Genomic DNA, 16,867 nt, shown 5'->3' with positions numbered 1-16,867 from the left:
TGTGTGTGTGTGTGTGTGTGTGTGTGTGTGTGTGTGTGTGTGTGTGTGTGTGTGTGTGTGTGTGTGTGTGTGTGTGTGTGTGTGTGTGTGTGTGTGTGTTATGTGATTGTGCAAGGGCGTGTGCGTTTGAGTGTCCGTGTGCGTGTGTGTATGTGTGTGGTATGTGTGTATGTATGTGTGTATGCATATGTGTGTGTGTGTGTGTGTGTGTGTGTGTGTGTGTGTGTGTGTGTGTGTGTGTGCGTGTGTGTGTGTGTGTGTGTGTGTGTGTGTGTTTGCTCGTTTGTGTGCTTGTGTTTGTTTGCGCACAAGAATTTAACCGCTCCGAACCGCGCCAAGAATTTATCCGCGAGATTAGATATTTATTAGGCTCAACTATTATTTAACTAATTTAATAAAAATCTTTCAGTATCATCAGGATACCATGAAATCAAAGTCCGGGGGATCCCTCAGACGGTGTACTGCAAAATGGATGTTTCTCCCGCCAAAACGTACTTAAACCTGGCAGCCACAGCCAAGTGGGGAGGAGCATACTCAGTAGAACCTGAATCATCTTACACAATGCACTGGGTCAAAGCTGAGGTGACCTATGACGAATGCATGAGCTTCATCTGGTCATGGGACAACGAGGAATTCATGTCAGGCGGGGGACCTGATTCTGGTCACGGTGATTATCGAGCTTCACGCGGTCAGTTCAGCATAATAGCGCTTAAAAGATGTTTTAGCCAATATTGTTTTTGACATGGTTTGAGATTTTCAATGAAAATTATTGCGGTAGAAAATACTCAATTTTGCAATAAAAAAAGGTTCCAATAAAAAATTCTTGTAAAATTAGTTGCTTTTTATGCTGATTGAGTGCTGGAAACACCGCGCATTTACTATGGTGATTTTTGAGCTGAAAAGTGATGACCTAAATGAGGTTCTGATTTATTCTTCTTGAAATAATCGCTATTGAAAAGTTGACAAACCTATCGACATAATTCGGGCAATAAAAAATATTCCAGACTTATTCTCAAAGATATAAAGTCGAGATTTACTCTCCTCCCCGACCACGTGTGGAAACTATAGAAAAGCGCTCAGTTGCTCTTCATAAACTTGTGAATTTCGAAAATCGCCCAATGAGTACTACAACTGTACCCTGATGTAGCTCTGAATTTGAGAATAGCTGAATTTGATTTAAAAAAATTAACACTAGAGACAACTATTATATCACTCCACATGTCAGCTCTCTTATTCCTGAAAAAATAAACACTGAATTAACGCTGAGACCTCAATTCGAAGTAAAATAGGAAAACCTTTTGCTTTATTCCTGTTGAATGATTGTTTGAAAAAGGATTACTAAGTTAGCAATCCACAAAACGATTTCATCGTATTACTCAAATTCATGAGGAACGCAACCAATAAGAACCATAGTGAAAACGAGGCAATTTAAAGTTTTTTTGAACGTACTCAATTCTTTTAAGTGAACATTTTTTTGTCTAATGGCGTTTTCCTACTGAAAATAATATCTGGACATCGCGAATGCAGCAAAGGGTTTGCTTAAGAGGTTTTTTGGCACAAGCAAAAAATTAAATTGAAATTAGAAAAACATAATTCGGTCATTCCGGGAGCAATTTAATATCAAAAAGCTACAATACCCAATTCGAACCTAGAAGCCTTCATTGTAAAATCTCGTATGAAGCTCACAAAAAACATTTATCTTATAAAATAATAACCTTGAGAGTTCTTGCTTGTCAACGTCTCTATTGGAAAATCTTTCGAAAAATCTTAGATCGAAACATTTTATAAATCAACGCTTTTCATGTAAGAAATGCTGCAAAACTTTACAGGAATTTGAAAAACTTCTACAGCTGCCTTGCAAGTTAAGCGTGGTCTTGTAAGATTTTTGCAATTCAACTAGCAATGTTACAGGATCTTGCAAGACTCCTACTTGTGATACGCGTCTTTTTTTGCCCTATGCACCCTGTAGTTCAATGGGGTTGATGTGAAACTCTGGAACTTGAGTACCTACTAGTGTAAATCTAACAAACTGTAAACAAGTCAAGTTTTTCGCAGCGAGGGCAGGGTGGCCTCATTTCTTATTCAAATCATTGTTGTAGGAGCGTTAAAAGGAGGGTAAAACTGGATAAAAGCAAAATCAGAAAAAAGTAGAAAGAGTTATTCAAGTTGCTGATAGAGCAATATTATTCACACGGTGCAAAAACGATGAGTATGCTCATAAATTTGGCCTCTTGTCAAACCCACGGCAAAAGACAAAGTTTGGAAGATCGTCTGGTCATATGTCGCGCAAAAATTTGATTAGATGCCGAAGTGGTCTCATAGTGGATTTATAGATTTCACTCGGAGGTCAGAGTATTTATAACGTGTCCTTGAAGAATCGAAAAATTCTAGATCAAATTGACTAGTAGATACGTCACATGAAACGGAACGAACGTGAAGAAGCGTTGGAACGCAAATGACAACACTGAAGATGATTTCCAAATGTTCCATCAAACTTGACTGGACCTGTTACAAATCACAAACTATGGGATCTCCAAATGTATGTCAATGAAGTCTGATAAAGATTAAATCGGAGACAGGGATATATGCCTAAGATCTGCATATGCACATTTGATTATTCGTGATATATTCTTCTTGAGATATAAAAAAACGCACGGGAAAAATTGATAAATTTTAGTCTGATTAGATTATATTCCCATCCGATTGACAGTTTTGACTTGCTAGAACATTCTAAAAAGTTTGAAAAAGAAAAAAACAATTGACTGCAGTGTTTTTAAGTTTCAGTAAATCTATCAATTATCACATCGATAAAAATAACTCTACAGTTAATTTCAGCTCCGTTTTGGGCCTTTAGGATGCGCAGCATATGTTCAAAACCAAAAAAGGCGAGTTCTACTTTTCCCATTGGTGGGGAATCATTAGAGATTCAACTCTAACTTATCACTTAGAAATTTTTAAATTAAATAGGGGGAATGTTTATGCGCTGCATTTATCAGTTGCAAACATCAAGCGTATCACGAAATATTGATTAAAATTGGGCCACCTACACGATAGAACGCTGATTTGACGTCCTAAATATAGTTGAGGTTATTCAGCCCTAAACTCAAGTTTAGGGCAAGTTTATTTTTTTAGAAGAGCAAAGCGTGAATACTAATAAGGCAAAGCCTTATGTGGGCTCCTTTTACAGCCTTAAAGTATAAAGAGCTAGGGCTACTTATTTCTGCGAGCGAAGTAGACTAACCTATATCTCTAAGACTAACCGACTCTGTAAAACACTGAGAGTAAACTTCTATTATTGCGGTGGTTAAGAAGTATAGCACCGGAGTCAAGGTATAAACATGGTGTATCTAACTAAAAAAACTGACTACAGTTAGTTCAGTTCTCTCATAAAATAGAATAGTGTCTTCTCAGTCTCTGATTGGTTGAAGGTGCACATTCAGTATTTTCACTGATACATCCATCCGCGGTTGAGAGTTTCAAATCCAAATCTGTGAAGTGTAGCAGAAATACGTAGAATGTGTCATCCTCGTTGGAAGGTAGGGTGAAGTGAGTGATGAGTTGTCTTCTCTGAAGTGGATTGTGACTTGTGTCGTCGTTTGAAGTCCCTGTCAGTGAAGTACTGACTAATGTCGTCAAGGAAGAGGTTTGTCTTGTGAAACCAGTAAGGGTGCCAGTTACAGGGTGTGCTGGCCAGTAACGTCAGTCCTGTTGAGAGTATACCCAACTGCTCTCACTGTCCTGTAGTGAGGATTTATTCCGAGTTGGAGGACCGCTTGTAGTCCGTAGTCTCTGTTTGGTTTGTACGAGGAGATTTCTATTCATCTCCACCTGGTACATGGTTTGAACTAGTCGGATCTACCAGCTTACCTTCGGATGGAAATCCATCTTTTAGCTACTGTGTGAGCTACTTTTTCTAATAAATCTATTATTGAGATTTAATACCTTCTTTTGTAATTCCCGACCGGGGAAAAAAGAAGAAAAGAACTGATCCTTATCTTCACTCTTGTGTAAAAATATGTGAAAGATATATATTTGGTGGAGAGGAGAGAGTTAATATAATAAAGAAAAAGAAAAGAAGAAAGAGAAGAAAAATAGTTTTAAGTGAGTTCTGCGAGATCAGTGAGTCTCATTTTGTGGGTCTGTGAGCCCAAGGTGGTGCTGTAGGGCTGTGACCTACGTCCTGTGTTCGAACTCGAAATCAGGAGCTCGATTGTCTGGATCACGGAAGAAGACGAGAAATCCCGGATCACGTGCCAGACAAGCAGCGCAGCAAGGGCACGGGGATACAGATCAACGTTACAGTTTGGTTGTAACGCAAGAAGGTGACTAAAGATATTGAAGGTGCACATTCAGTATTTTCACTGCTACTCTAAGACGTTGTTACTCCAAGCGCTTGTCGTAATGATGGCAATCAACTCCTTTATTATGCTCACTTTCTATATCGGACTAATTATCCATTAATTCTAATTCACAGCTCTCGATAAAACAGTCCACTTGTTTCTAACTAATGGGACAGTTTTTAATACAGTGTAAAAACTCATATTCACTGCAATGTAATCAAAAAATTTCGATATTTGGAAAATTTCTGACACTTTGCTCATATTGAACTATATAATGTCTGTTCCTGAACAGTATTGCATGAATCAGATCTGCACATATCACAATTGAAGTTTTTGATGGTATTAAGTTTTTGGGTCACCATGGTCTGACTGCGTAAGAAGGTGCCGGTGTCACGGTCTGATCAGAGGGTAAGATCTCTAGGTGATTAGCTCGATGCGTTGGATTCTGTCGCACGTATACTGCACAGATATTTGGCTCTTATGAGCAGTTTTTGAAAGTTACATTAAAGCGCAGTGGTGAAAAAGTTGGAGGTGCCCTTGAGAGTAGGATGCCAATTCTGATTAAGGATATCAATTTGTCAGAAATGCGCTGAGGGAGGTAAAATTTACAATTTCTTGGCTAAATTTTACGAAATTTGTGAGAAAAGCAGGGCATTCTTCAATAAAATTCTACCTGTAGCTGTGAAAAAAGTGATCCTCGCTGCAAATTAATCCGAATCGTACTGTGTATCCTGGTGAAACTTGGACCAGAGTAAATGTTTAAACATGGAGCCAACAGACTGATCATAGGAGCATTGGTCTAATAGCATTGATCTCATGGCAGTCAAAGTCTGAATCGCCCTCCTATCTGATCAGAGGGCATCTTTTATGATAGTATGAAAAACTTAGTCAGATTTTTTTCAGCAGGAATGCCATTGTGAGTTTTTTAATGTTCTTTTTCTTTTTACCCGGATTTATTTAATCCCCTATAAATCAACATCGTATGAATTTACCGTGAGTCATTTAACCCATCAATTTACTCATCCCGAAATCGTGTTACCATCATTATATATTTCGGAGCCCAAATTCAGGGAATGAGTCCACATGGTAGGACGGATCAAAAGTGCACACTAGATGTATTTGGATCAAACAGGTCAACGAAAATTGTTTGAACTTTTAATAACAAAGTGATCTAACTGCCGTTGATCCATATTATTATTTCCCTAACTTTAATCTTCAATTTTTTAAATTTCTTCTTGGTCTCTGACGACGAGATCAAAGTTATTTTTAAGAGCCTGGGCTTGGTTTTTCTAAAACAAGGGTTCCACTTAGCAATCCATTGATTACGTTGGATCTGGATAAGTTTTTTGGAAATCACTAAAAGGGGTAGGTTCGAAATCAAGCAAAATTCATCGGACATACAATTTGAATCTTTTTCCAAGTCATCAAGTAGTTGACCTTGCGTTTTTTTAACTCTCCTTTATCATTCAGAATTTTTTTACTGAACTTGGGGGAATGTTTCTGCGCTGCATTTATCAGTTGCAAACATCAAGCGCATCAAGAAATATTAATTAAAATTGGGCCACCTACACGATAGAACGCGGATTTGACGTCCTAAATATAGTTGAGGTTATTCAGGCCTAAATTCAGGCAAGTTTATTTTTTTAGAAGAGCAAAACGTGAATACTAAGACGTTGTTACTCCAAGCGCGCGTCGTAATGGTGGCAATCAACGCCTTTTTTATGCTCATTTTCTATAACGGATTAATTATCCATTCTAATTCACAGCTCTCGATACAACAGTCCACTTGTTTCTAACTAATGGGACAGTTTTTAATACTGTGTAAATAATCATATTCACTTCAATGTAATCAAAAAATTTTGAAATTTGGAAAATTTCTGACACTTTGCTCATATTGAACTATATAATGTCTGTTCCTGAACAGTACTGCATGAGTCAGATATGCACATATCACAATTGAGTTTATTGATGGTATTAAGTTTTTAGGTCATCATGGTCTGACTGCTTAACAATGTGCCTGCGTCACGGTCCGATCAGAGGGTAGGATCTCTAGGTGATTAGTTCGATGCGTTGGATTCTGTCGCACGTATACTGCACAGAAAATTGGCTCTTATGAGCAGTTTTTGAAAGTTCCATTACGGCGCAGTTCCGGTGAAAATTTAGAGTCGACCTTGAGAATAGAATGCCAATTCTTATTAAGGAGTGAAATTTGTCAGAAATGCGCTGAGGGAGGTAAAATTTACAATTTCTTGACTAATTTTCACGCAATTTGTGAGAAATTCAGGGCATTCTTTGCTAAAATTCTACCTGTAGCTGTGAAAAAAGTGAGTGATCCTCGCTGCAATTTAATCCAAATCGTACTGTGTATCCTGGTGAAACTTGGACCAGAGTAAATGTTTAAACATGGAGCCAACAAACTGATCATTGGAGCATTGGTCTAGGAGAATTGATCTCATGGCAGTCAAAGTCTGAATAGCCCTCCTATCTGATCAGAGGGCATCTTTTATGACAGTATGAAAAACTTAGTCAGATTTTTTTCAGCAGGAATGCCATTGTGAGTTTTTTAATGTTCTTTTTCTTTTCACCCCGACTTATTTAATCCCCTATAAACCAACATCGTATAAATTTACCCATGAATCATTTAACCCATCCCGAAATCGGTTTACCATCATTATCTATTTCGGAGCGCAAATTCAGGGAATGAGTCCACATGGGAGGACGGATCCAAAGTGCACACTTGATATAATTGGATCAAAAAGGTCAACAACAAAAATTAAATTGATTGAACTTTCAAAAACAACGCTATCTAAATGCCGTTGATCCATATTATTTTTTCCCCTAACAATAATCTTCAATTTTTTTTATTTCTTCGTGGTCTTTGACGACGAGAGCAAAGTTATTTTTAAGAGCCTGCGCCTGGTTTTTCTAAAACAAGGCTTCCACTTAGCAATCCCAAAGATTACGTTGAATCTGGATGATGTTTGTGGAAATCACTAAAAAGGGTTGGTTCCAAATCAAGCAGAATTCATTGGACATACAATTTGAATTTTTTTCCAAGTCATCAAGTAATTGGCCTTGCGTTTTTTCTTCTATTTTGTTTTGATGCAAAAGCAAACAAACCAACTTTAGCCGTGATTAGAATATACATTAGGGGTGAAATATTGACAGCAGTTTTGAAATGACAATTTAATTTTCTCGTCCGCAAGCCAATGGCGTTTAAAAACCTTTAGAGCATTTTTTATCATACACGGATTGCCAAAGCCGAAGACAGAGGCTTAGCTATATTTTCCTCTTTCAAATCATAAAAGCTTTTTGAAACTATCAGGCAAATAGGAAAAGCCAGACCGCGGGTTCATGCATTGATACTTTTTGTAAACTTGTTCAAAAAACGCTGTAAGGTTTGTATTAAGCTGGGCTACAACGGAAACGCATTTTGGGTTGAAAAATCTTATGTGATTGGTAGTATTGCGGTTGCTTCGGAGCTAAATGTTAACCCAGGATTTTGATCTTCTTCATGCCTTTTCAATTAGCTGGCCATCCAATGAAAACACTCTGGTCGATGTTCATCTTTTAGGCAAAAAAATGTCAAACATGAGTAAATGCGGAACCGCGGCACTTATAATTTCAAAATTTAGAGGAAATGATCTGCCGGTATATTTGTTGATTGTAACATTTATGACCTTATACAACCAAAAAACTTTTATTTGTAGAATAAATGGCAAGCTCAAAGTTGGCAGACCTCATACCGTTTTCAAGATGCAATAACACAACAAATGTTCTAGAGCTCAATCCGCTTCTGAATTGATTTAAGCTGCCCTCTCTGGGACTGGAATAAATAATTTCCTAATTCTTATAATTTTCTTTTTTGCATTAGGTTCCTTAGTTTTACTTTCGTGGCAATTAAAACCAATAAATTTAAAACTTTTATGGAGTGAAATGACAGGTGTGAATTTGATTTTTTCACCCCTAACATTTATAATATCTATTAATAGAACTCAATAGAATTGATTAAAGCCTAATTGTCCTCAATTGCAGAAAAATCAAAATTGAATTGAAACAATTTATGGGTTAATTTATTGCTGTGTTAAATAATATAGGGGTTAAAGTCAGGGTTTGGTTTATTTATCGGTGGTGAAAATGATATTGGTGAAAAAAAGACACTTTTTTATATATTGAGGATGCTAAATTACTTCTTAGACTTACGTTTTTGATTTTTCAGAATCGTCGATAAAAAAATTAGATCTATTTTGTTTCGGATCAGCAGTGCGTGTACTGCAGAGAATAAGAGTCATAACTATTCAGCACACTTTCTTTAAACATACTTCAATGACTACAGAGAGCACTATTAGGGAATAGACTCATTTTCAAGTGTCTCAGAGGGATATATTTTTGCATTACCTCCATTACCATAGCCCCATGTTGTTTTATTCCCGCGAGTACAGCTTTAACCCCTCCAAAAAATATCATTTACTAGGGATAAGGTAAAAAAGTAAAGGTGACCATATTCCAAGTTGGCGCCGCGATTCTCAGAATTCATTTTTTTTAGGATTTTTTTTTCAAATCTAATGTAATGATTGACTTCTTTTTTTGACTCTAATATCGAGGGTCACAAAAAGTATCCATGTTTACTTCGAGGGGTCATAAAAAGTAACTATTCTGAAGCTAACAAAACTAGCGGTCATGTTGCAGTGAGGATAAGTGTTATTATATCAATTTTCAATAGTGCTAGCAAAATTTTAGTTCGTGTTTTTCAGCAATTGGGAGAGCGTCTGACTGTGGGAACGATGCTGGCTACTCACTCATCGATATCGCTGGCTCAGTCTTCTCCTTGCCATACAACCTCTGGTTCGAATTAGTTGCCTGGCAGGGGTCATGGGAGCCAGAACCCACAATCACCTCTGATCGCAAAAGATCGGAATATGGAAGTATGCTAGACTATATTAAACAAACTTACTGTTTTCCACAACATTACGTCAAAAAACGTACCTTTTTGTTCGAGTAAATTTACTCTGCCACTGCACTCCACGTTATATGTCAATTAGAACAATTTGAAAGAAAGCGCAAAGCATAAACTACTGTATGATAGTTCCTCCTATTGCTGATTGAGAGTTAAGAAGACAAATTACAGATTACCGCCTACTCATAATTTGGCTCTTAAAAACTTGGTTTCTGATTGGATTTTAAGTAATTAAAAAGGTGTTGCAGAATTCAAATTCTAGGATAGCTAAACCAATATATTTTCTGGACAAGATCTGTAAGAAAGGATTAGTTCTACTATTTATAGAATTTGAACTTTTAGGATGGAGGTTCATCCTATTCACAATTCCACAAAAGTTCCTAAAATAATTCATTAAAGGTACTGCTGGGAGGGGTAGTAACTTAACAAACCTACAACTCCTATGCAGACTCTGGGGTTATACCAAGCCCAAAGTTTAATCCTTAACTGGACTGTGCAGCGGTTTTTAGAAATTTACGCCATTGTTTAAAAGTAATAACGAAACATGTATTTCAATGCCTTTATGTGATAGGCAAATTCTTAAGGAAAGTTAATAAAAGTAAAGTAAATATGGTGGCTCTAAGATTGAGAACCATACCAAGTTCTCAATCCACCTAACTAATTAATGGTTCAACCAATATACTTAAAACAAGTATGTAGATGACATTTAGAGCGCGTCGGTGTCCACTCCACAGCCCAACCACACGAGTATTAACCAACTTGAATAGAACGTATAATCTATCCGTAAAGTATTTGAGCATTACTGCAGACCTTGTTCAAGGTCTACTCGATTCGCCCTTCTTTACTTTTTAAGCTAGACCTTACTTGCCAGTCTTCTACGAGCAGGCAACACTGCCCTCAGAGTAACTTCACTATTCAGTCTCATGTACGGAGCGTGGCCGGTTAATACTCTCAAAATTCAATTGTCTTGTTAATGTCCACAGCCTCAGTGCTGTCCACCGGATTCGTTACATAACCTAACATAAATAATAATTGTATAATCACTGTATTATATAGTCCTAAAACTAAGTTATATCCAATTTGTTGAAGCAAAACCGCAGTTTCATTTTAGATCTTTGAGGATGTGATGTGAAACGAGAAAAACTCTACAATCGTACAATAATATTCTACAGATGTACAATTGTTAAAAATTATATAAATATAAGTTATTAGTAATTACATAGTATTAATAAATACAATATTCCGGTTTCTGTTGTACAACTAGTTACACTCCGAGAAAAGTGGAAATGGGTTATAACAACAATATATTTTTTTCAGAATGATTTTGGTTCAAAAAATGGCCCAAATCGAGCCGTACATATACTGCTAATCTATATATGGTTTTGATAGTTGAGTCCGATTTTTACCAAAAATAATCAATGCTTGTGTGAACAATTTTCGGAAGGTTGTTCATAATTTTGATACCATTAGTCCTTAGTTTTTGGATTCTAATCCTCTATTAGTTGATTTGGAATTTGATGGTAGATCTATTAGTAAACTTTTATCAGAATCAATATTTACTTATAAAACCGTTCTCAATAGTTGAACTGCATGGCCATTATTATCTTTGTACAATTTTAAATTTAGAGTTTTCTTTCAAATTTGGAATAATTCAAGGTCAGTATTATTTTTGTTCCTTTTGCGAAGAACGCTTATGTTCAACTTTCAGTTCCTACATTGTTTACTGTATTGTATGAAATATATACTATTTGTTTTAACATTAAGGCTGTTGCATTAGAAGGAATCATCCCATCAATAAAAAATGGATAATCTTGAAGATTTTTGGAACTTACTTGGTTTTCGAAGTCTGCCACAAAAGTACTATGAAACAAACTCTTGCTGAAATTTAGGAAACGAGCTAAATTAGTCTCTGGCAAAAAAAGTAACGATATAGCTTTAAAATTCATTTCTGAACTATAGAGCAAATCAAAAACAAATCAATATGGAATGTCAGAAAAATTTGTTAGGACAAAACAATCGCTTTAAACAAAATTTTTTTTGTCAAAAGGCGAGAGAGTTGAAAAACAAAATGAGCAGCATTTTTTTATTTTTTGGCAACTTGAAATATCACAATCAAAAATGGTAAATTTTGATCTTGTTTGCTTTTCAAAGAAAAGTATATAAATGAAAATAACGATAAGAGCAAAACGCATATAACGTCACTCAAAGTAACAAAAATATATATTTTTAAAATAACAACTGAAATGCATATGTAGAAATAGTTAAATGCGTTTGTTGTGTCATAAATTTGTATTAGTTCTGCGCTGCTATTGTGTTAATTACATCTGTTCCAAATAATTTGAGTTTGGTTTTCTCATACTTTAGTTTCAGATTGATTTTTCGTTCTTGCTTCTTATAACGAACAAAACAATATTTCACGTGCGCTAGGAATTAGAAAAGAGGGGGAAAAGTTTTTGTTTAGAGTTTTGAGAAAAATGTTTAAAAATTGTATCAAACAGATCTTCATTTTCAGATTTCACAACCAAGACTAAAATTCTTTTCTCTGAAAATAGCTAAAAATATTAACATCTGCAGCTTTTTTGTGCTAACTTTGTTAATCTATTACAAGATCTGCAACGAACCGTGGCCCTCCGTTTCAGTGAAATCAAGTAGCATTTGCCCAATTCATATGTACCCAATAATCTGAACAAGAGATCTCATCCAAAGCAAAACTATAAAATTTTCCAGGGTGCGTTTTTGCGTAACTAATTGCCTTATCAAGGCGCCTTACTCCCCCCACCCCAATGATTTCGCCCTATTATCACACCGATCCCCCGGACCTTTTTCCGGACCATTTATGTGATCTTTACTTTTCTAGACCACGTCTTTTGGTGATCCAAAATGCCCTGATAATAGCGTGAAGTCAGGAAAATCTAAGTCAGGGTTTAATAGAAAAATCGATATTTCCCGGTTCCCAGGCTGAGGTGCGCGACTCGAGCCAGTTTTAATCACCGACGGGGTCGCACAGAGGGGTTGCCAGATCATCCAGACATAAATAATAATAACATAATAAAAAATTGTTCCTAATGCCATTACCATAAAATAGTAGCAAAAATTACATACTTTGTACAAATACAATCGATTACAATTTCCGACAAAACAAGGTTGACATTAAACCTATCTGGTTTGTTTTCAGGCGCCTAACGGAAGAGTTCTGCAACTTTATTTGAAATAATAATAAAAGAAAAAATTGGAAAATCATCCTTTCTAGAAGATTTATCTATTAAAGAGACGGTTTTGTAGCAACCAAATAAGTTTTTGCTCTAATGGAAACAAAAAAGTCTGTCTAGCAACTCCTGGTTACCAATTATATAAAGATGCAAAAATGTATGCCAAGAACCATTTATGTTTGCTTTTTTTTGTTCTGACATCTTCAACAAAAGAATTGTTACAATTCAGTGCCATTTGCACCATCACAAAAACTTAACATTTAAATTATTTACTATCGAATCTTTGTCTGCCAATTTGTACACGCTGTCCACAATTGTTCTTTGTCATGACTTCATTTAAGTTTGAGTCTGCTACTTTGGTTGAAAAAACCTTCGCTTAGCGGTTGACTTTACATCAGTTTTACTAGTAGTTTGAATATTTCAAAAGCATGTAACTCTGAGGCGTTGCTTATCAAATTGTGGTCTCGCATTTGCACGATTGACTCGTGTTTACGATTCGAGAAAAGTACTTTTCAAATTTCTTTCAATCAATATCTTGATTGGTTTTAAAATTTTAATGACTAGATCCGTAGATAAAAATTCCCAATTGTACTATTGATTTGACAAAAAATTTGAAATTTCTCAGACGCTGCGTTCTCGTAAAAGTAAGGTGCAATCGGTTAAAAAGGACCAGAATTTTAAAAACTTCTCTTAAACGTAGTTTAATGATCTTTGAATTTCAACTGGTTGTCTAATATTAACTTAGGTACTTAAAAAAGGTGACTTGCTCAATTTTTGCTCGATCAATTGTTGGTTTGCGCTTGTTTAGATTGCCACCTTTTTTAAATATCATGAGTTTTTTTGTTGTTTTCATTGTTAATTTATTTTCAAAAAACGAGTTCGCAACTGCAATTAGTGTGGCGTCGTATCTTATTCCTACTATCACGGTACTGCCTTTAGTAAAACAGCTGTATTATCGGCATATAATTTAGTCTTGCTTTCTTTTGAATTTCGGGATTGAACCTCAATTAGGTATTGTGGCGTCGTATCTTATTCCTACAACCTCGGTACTGCCTTTATTGAAAACAACTGTATCATCCGCATATATTTTAGACTTGCCTTCTTTTGAGGTTTGGGATGGAACTTCATTTAGGTAGATAATGGAAAGCAGTGGACCAAGAATTGAACCTTGTGGAAATTCACATTTACTGCTTTTCTTTGAGGATTCAATTTTGCCTATTTTGATATAGTGGAGTCGGTCTTTCAGGTAAGAATCAAGCATTTTCATAACCAATACTCGAAGTCCGTAAAGATCACTTTTTTCAGCATTAGCTTATGGTTCACTGTCTCTAAAGCTTTGTTTAGACTAAAAAAACGCATTGAGTTAATTTTTGCGATATATACGAAATTTTGTGATTTCGCCAGTCAGTGATGCTGTGGCATCAACAGTACTTAATTTGCTTCAAAGCCAAATGGTTTCTTCGAAAATATGTTGTTTTTGCTCAAAAAAGTGTAAATTATTTTATATAAAAAATTTTTAAACAGTTTGCCTACGGCTGGAAGTAGTGCAATTGATCTGTAGTTTGTGGGTTCGCTACAATCACCGTTTTTGAAAACAGCTTTATTTTGGCTACTTTCAGGCATTGTGGAAATAAGCAATGATTCGGACACTCATTATATAGTCTTTCAAATAGTGGGCTTACTGCCCTAGATTCTTTTTTGAGAAGAGATAGTTTATGTTGTGGCAGTCTAAACTAAATTTCGAATGAATCAATCGCAATGTCTCCATGATTTCGGTACTTGTTATTGCAAAAAAGAACATGGTGTTCGTTTTAGCTTGACTTCATATCTCTGCATTGTATTGAATGTTTTTGCTATTTTTGCTCCAAATTTTGCAAAACAACTGTTAATTTTCTCTTTTTTGTCTATAATTGTTTATTGTGCAAAGCCGGTCGAAATTTGCCCAATGTTTCGCTGAAGAGATTGAAGAATTTTTTGCCATTGGCTGCTTCTTTTTGGTTTTATTTGGTAAAAATGTCTTAGTTTCTGTCTTTCTAAGTTTCTATCAAGTTTGCATTGAGGCTTGTAATCATTTTATAGAACTTTATTATCGGGATTTAGTAAACACAATTTTCGTAAGAACTTTTTTGCAGCAACTTTTTTCGCGTGGTTATCTATCCACGTATTTCGTGCTCCAGTTTTAGCTAAAATTATCAATCAAAGTTTCTTGCAGTTTTTCGAATCTTCATCAGGAGACTATTCGCTGCCATTATTGTTGATTTTTTAAAAAAAAATGTCCATCAATTTTTTGTTAAGGTTTTCAACAAATTTACAATTTTATAATTAGACTCAGGAGTTTTCCAGAGATTGTTCAAATGTTAGTGTTAATACCTGATGGTCTGAAATATTGGAAACAATAGTGCGGGCAGAAGATAAAAAGTTTGAAAGAAACCCATCCATTGTTGATTTCGTGCTTAAGGTTTCGCGTGTTGGTTTGATTTTTGCAGCTATAGAAAAATTATTTCCTGCCAGTAAAAGCACTCGGAAGTACGCAATCTTAACCAAGAAGTCTCCACATCGTATATGCTGATTTTCAGGGTCAATTGGTAAGGTATCTAAATAATCTTCCAGTCTCTGAATTGTACAATGTTTTGCTGGAATTTATATACAAGTAATAATCAGATATTTCTGCTGATCTGATCTGACATTTATTGTTAGGGACTGCAGATCGTTGTGATCGCATCTTTTCTCTGAAACAAAGTCCAAGTCATTCATGACGAAGATTTTTACGCCAACCCTTCTTTGCATTTTCTCATAACTGCATAGTTTTTGGCGATCTCTCAATGAAAATTGTGACGTTTCGTATTGATTCTTAAGCCTAGTTTCTGTCAGACAAAAGGCTATATACTTAGATTGTAAGGTTCTAAAATAAAAATCAGCTGAGAAAAGGTTTTCTGAAGGGAACGTGTGTTCTGTAGAATAATAGATTGCTTATTTGAAATCATCTCTATCAAAGTTTGTTGAGAATATGGAAATAAATCAAGTAGCTTACTTACTGCAACTGGCCTTGATGTTGGTTTATGGATGTTTTGCTTAAGAAGATGTTGTCAGTTTGCGGATATACCCCAGTTTATTTCTCTGCTTTTTCTCACTTTTCCCCCTCTCCTTCTTTTTTCTTTTTAAATTGGCTTTCCGCTAAAAAAGAGTGTTTACTAGCTGATATCGCAAATAGACACTGCAATAGCTGACTTAATTCTCAATTCTTTGCTTTTGTCAGTCGCGTGTTTCGCGGCTAGGCAAAGAATGTTCCGCGGAAATCGCAAGCGGAAATAAATCAGCTTCAAAAATAACAATAATAAATTAAATAGTAAAAAAGAAAGAAAGTTTTTGATTTTAATTTGTTTTCGTTAATAACGTGCTTAGTGAGTTCATTCAACATCTCGTCTGCCGTTGTGACGGTAATAAATAAAAAATAAAGCATAAGCAGTCAGAACAAACAAAAAGAATTGGGTCTAGTCAAGAGTTTGTTTTCATTGCTTCCTTTCGATAGCCTGTCTGGTTTTTCATTATTGCTGCTTTGTTTTCTCTTAATTGCTTTTACTTTTTCAAGATCCGCCAGCTTGTTAACTCTCATAAACATTGGTTTGTATATGCCGTTCTCACCAGCACTGACACTACGCAGTGGTGTGTTGACACCACTATGTCGCGTTTTTTAGCTTCGTTGGCTTTACTGGCGTCAATCTCTGGAAGGGGTTCATTGATTTAGATATTTTTCTATTGACGGGATGGTTTTTCTTTTTGAGGTGCCATTTTTTCGATTTCGACGTTGTTTTTTTTGTCATTAAAACATGGGAATTTACAGATTACCAATGATAATTGCATCACTTTTCCTGTATTGGGCAGTGTGTGGCAAGCCTTTAAGTTCTCAAACGGAAAATATCTTTTCAAAAAACTTCGAAAAAATTTCAGTGCTTCTGTTGTCACATCGTTACATTTTCTCGCACTAAGTGGCTCTGACAAATTGGCTTTAACTTGACCGACTTGAATCGCGCTATTCAGACTATAAATTGTGCTCTGATCAGACTATCCGGACTGTAGTTAGTATGCACCCATAGTCCGGATGCGGTTCTGATTATACCGTGCAGTCTGGATACGGCCCTGGTTAGACTTTCCAGATCATGGACTTACTGACTGATTCGGTCGCTGGGTCGCATCCCCACCCCAGGCGGGGCGAAGGCCGGTCTGATCAGAGCTGGCTTGGATCGCCCACCTCAACCTAGGACTTGTACACAAATGTTATCTAGCCTGAAAACTGACTTTGCATTGTAATTAAATTAGACTATTTTATCGACTAAAGCGAGCATTGAAATAAAATCATCTTA

At 35.9% G+C, this 16,867-nt stretch overlaps 2 protein-coding genes across 2 annotated transcripts in view; one reads left to right on the top strand and one right to left on the bottom strand.

Moving 5' to 3' along the window:
- The window catches only part of LOC142336073 (uncharacterized), a 482,576-nt gene that overhangs the window by 420,875 nt on the left and 44,834 nt on the right, over positions 1 to 16,867 (bottom strand). The gene's annotated exons all lie outside the window — the stretch shown is intronic.
- The window catches only part of LOC142336947 (uncharacterized), a 68,172-nt gene that overhangs the window by 51,030 nt on the left and 275 nt on the right, over positions 1 to 16,867 (top strand). The window contains exons 3-4 of the mRNA XM_075385940.1: positions 410 to 688; positions 9,095 to 9,265. Of these exons, the coding sequence (XP_075242055.1) occupies positions 410 to 688; positions 9,095 to 9,265 (450 nt within the window). The remainder of the gene's footprint in view (positions 1 to 409; positions 689 to 9,094; positions 9,266 to 16,867) is intronic.

The sequence above is a fragment of the Convolutriloba macropyga genome, chromosome 3 (assembly GCF_964194025.1).
Source record: "Convolutriloba macropyga chromosome 3, txConMacr16.3, whole genome shotgun sequence".
NCBI lineage: Eukaryota > Metazoa > Xenacoelomorpha > Acoela > Convolutidae > Convolutriloba > Convolutriloba macropyga.
The sequence above is the reverse complement of the archived record's forward strand: the minus strand, read 5'-3'. Positions and strand labels throughout refer to the sequence as shown.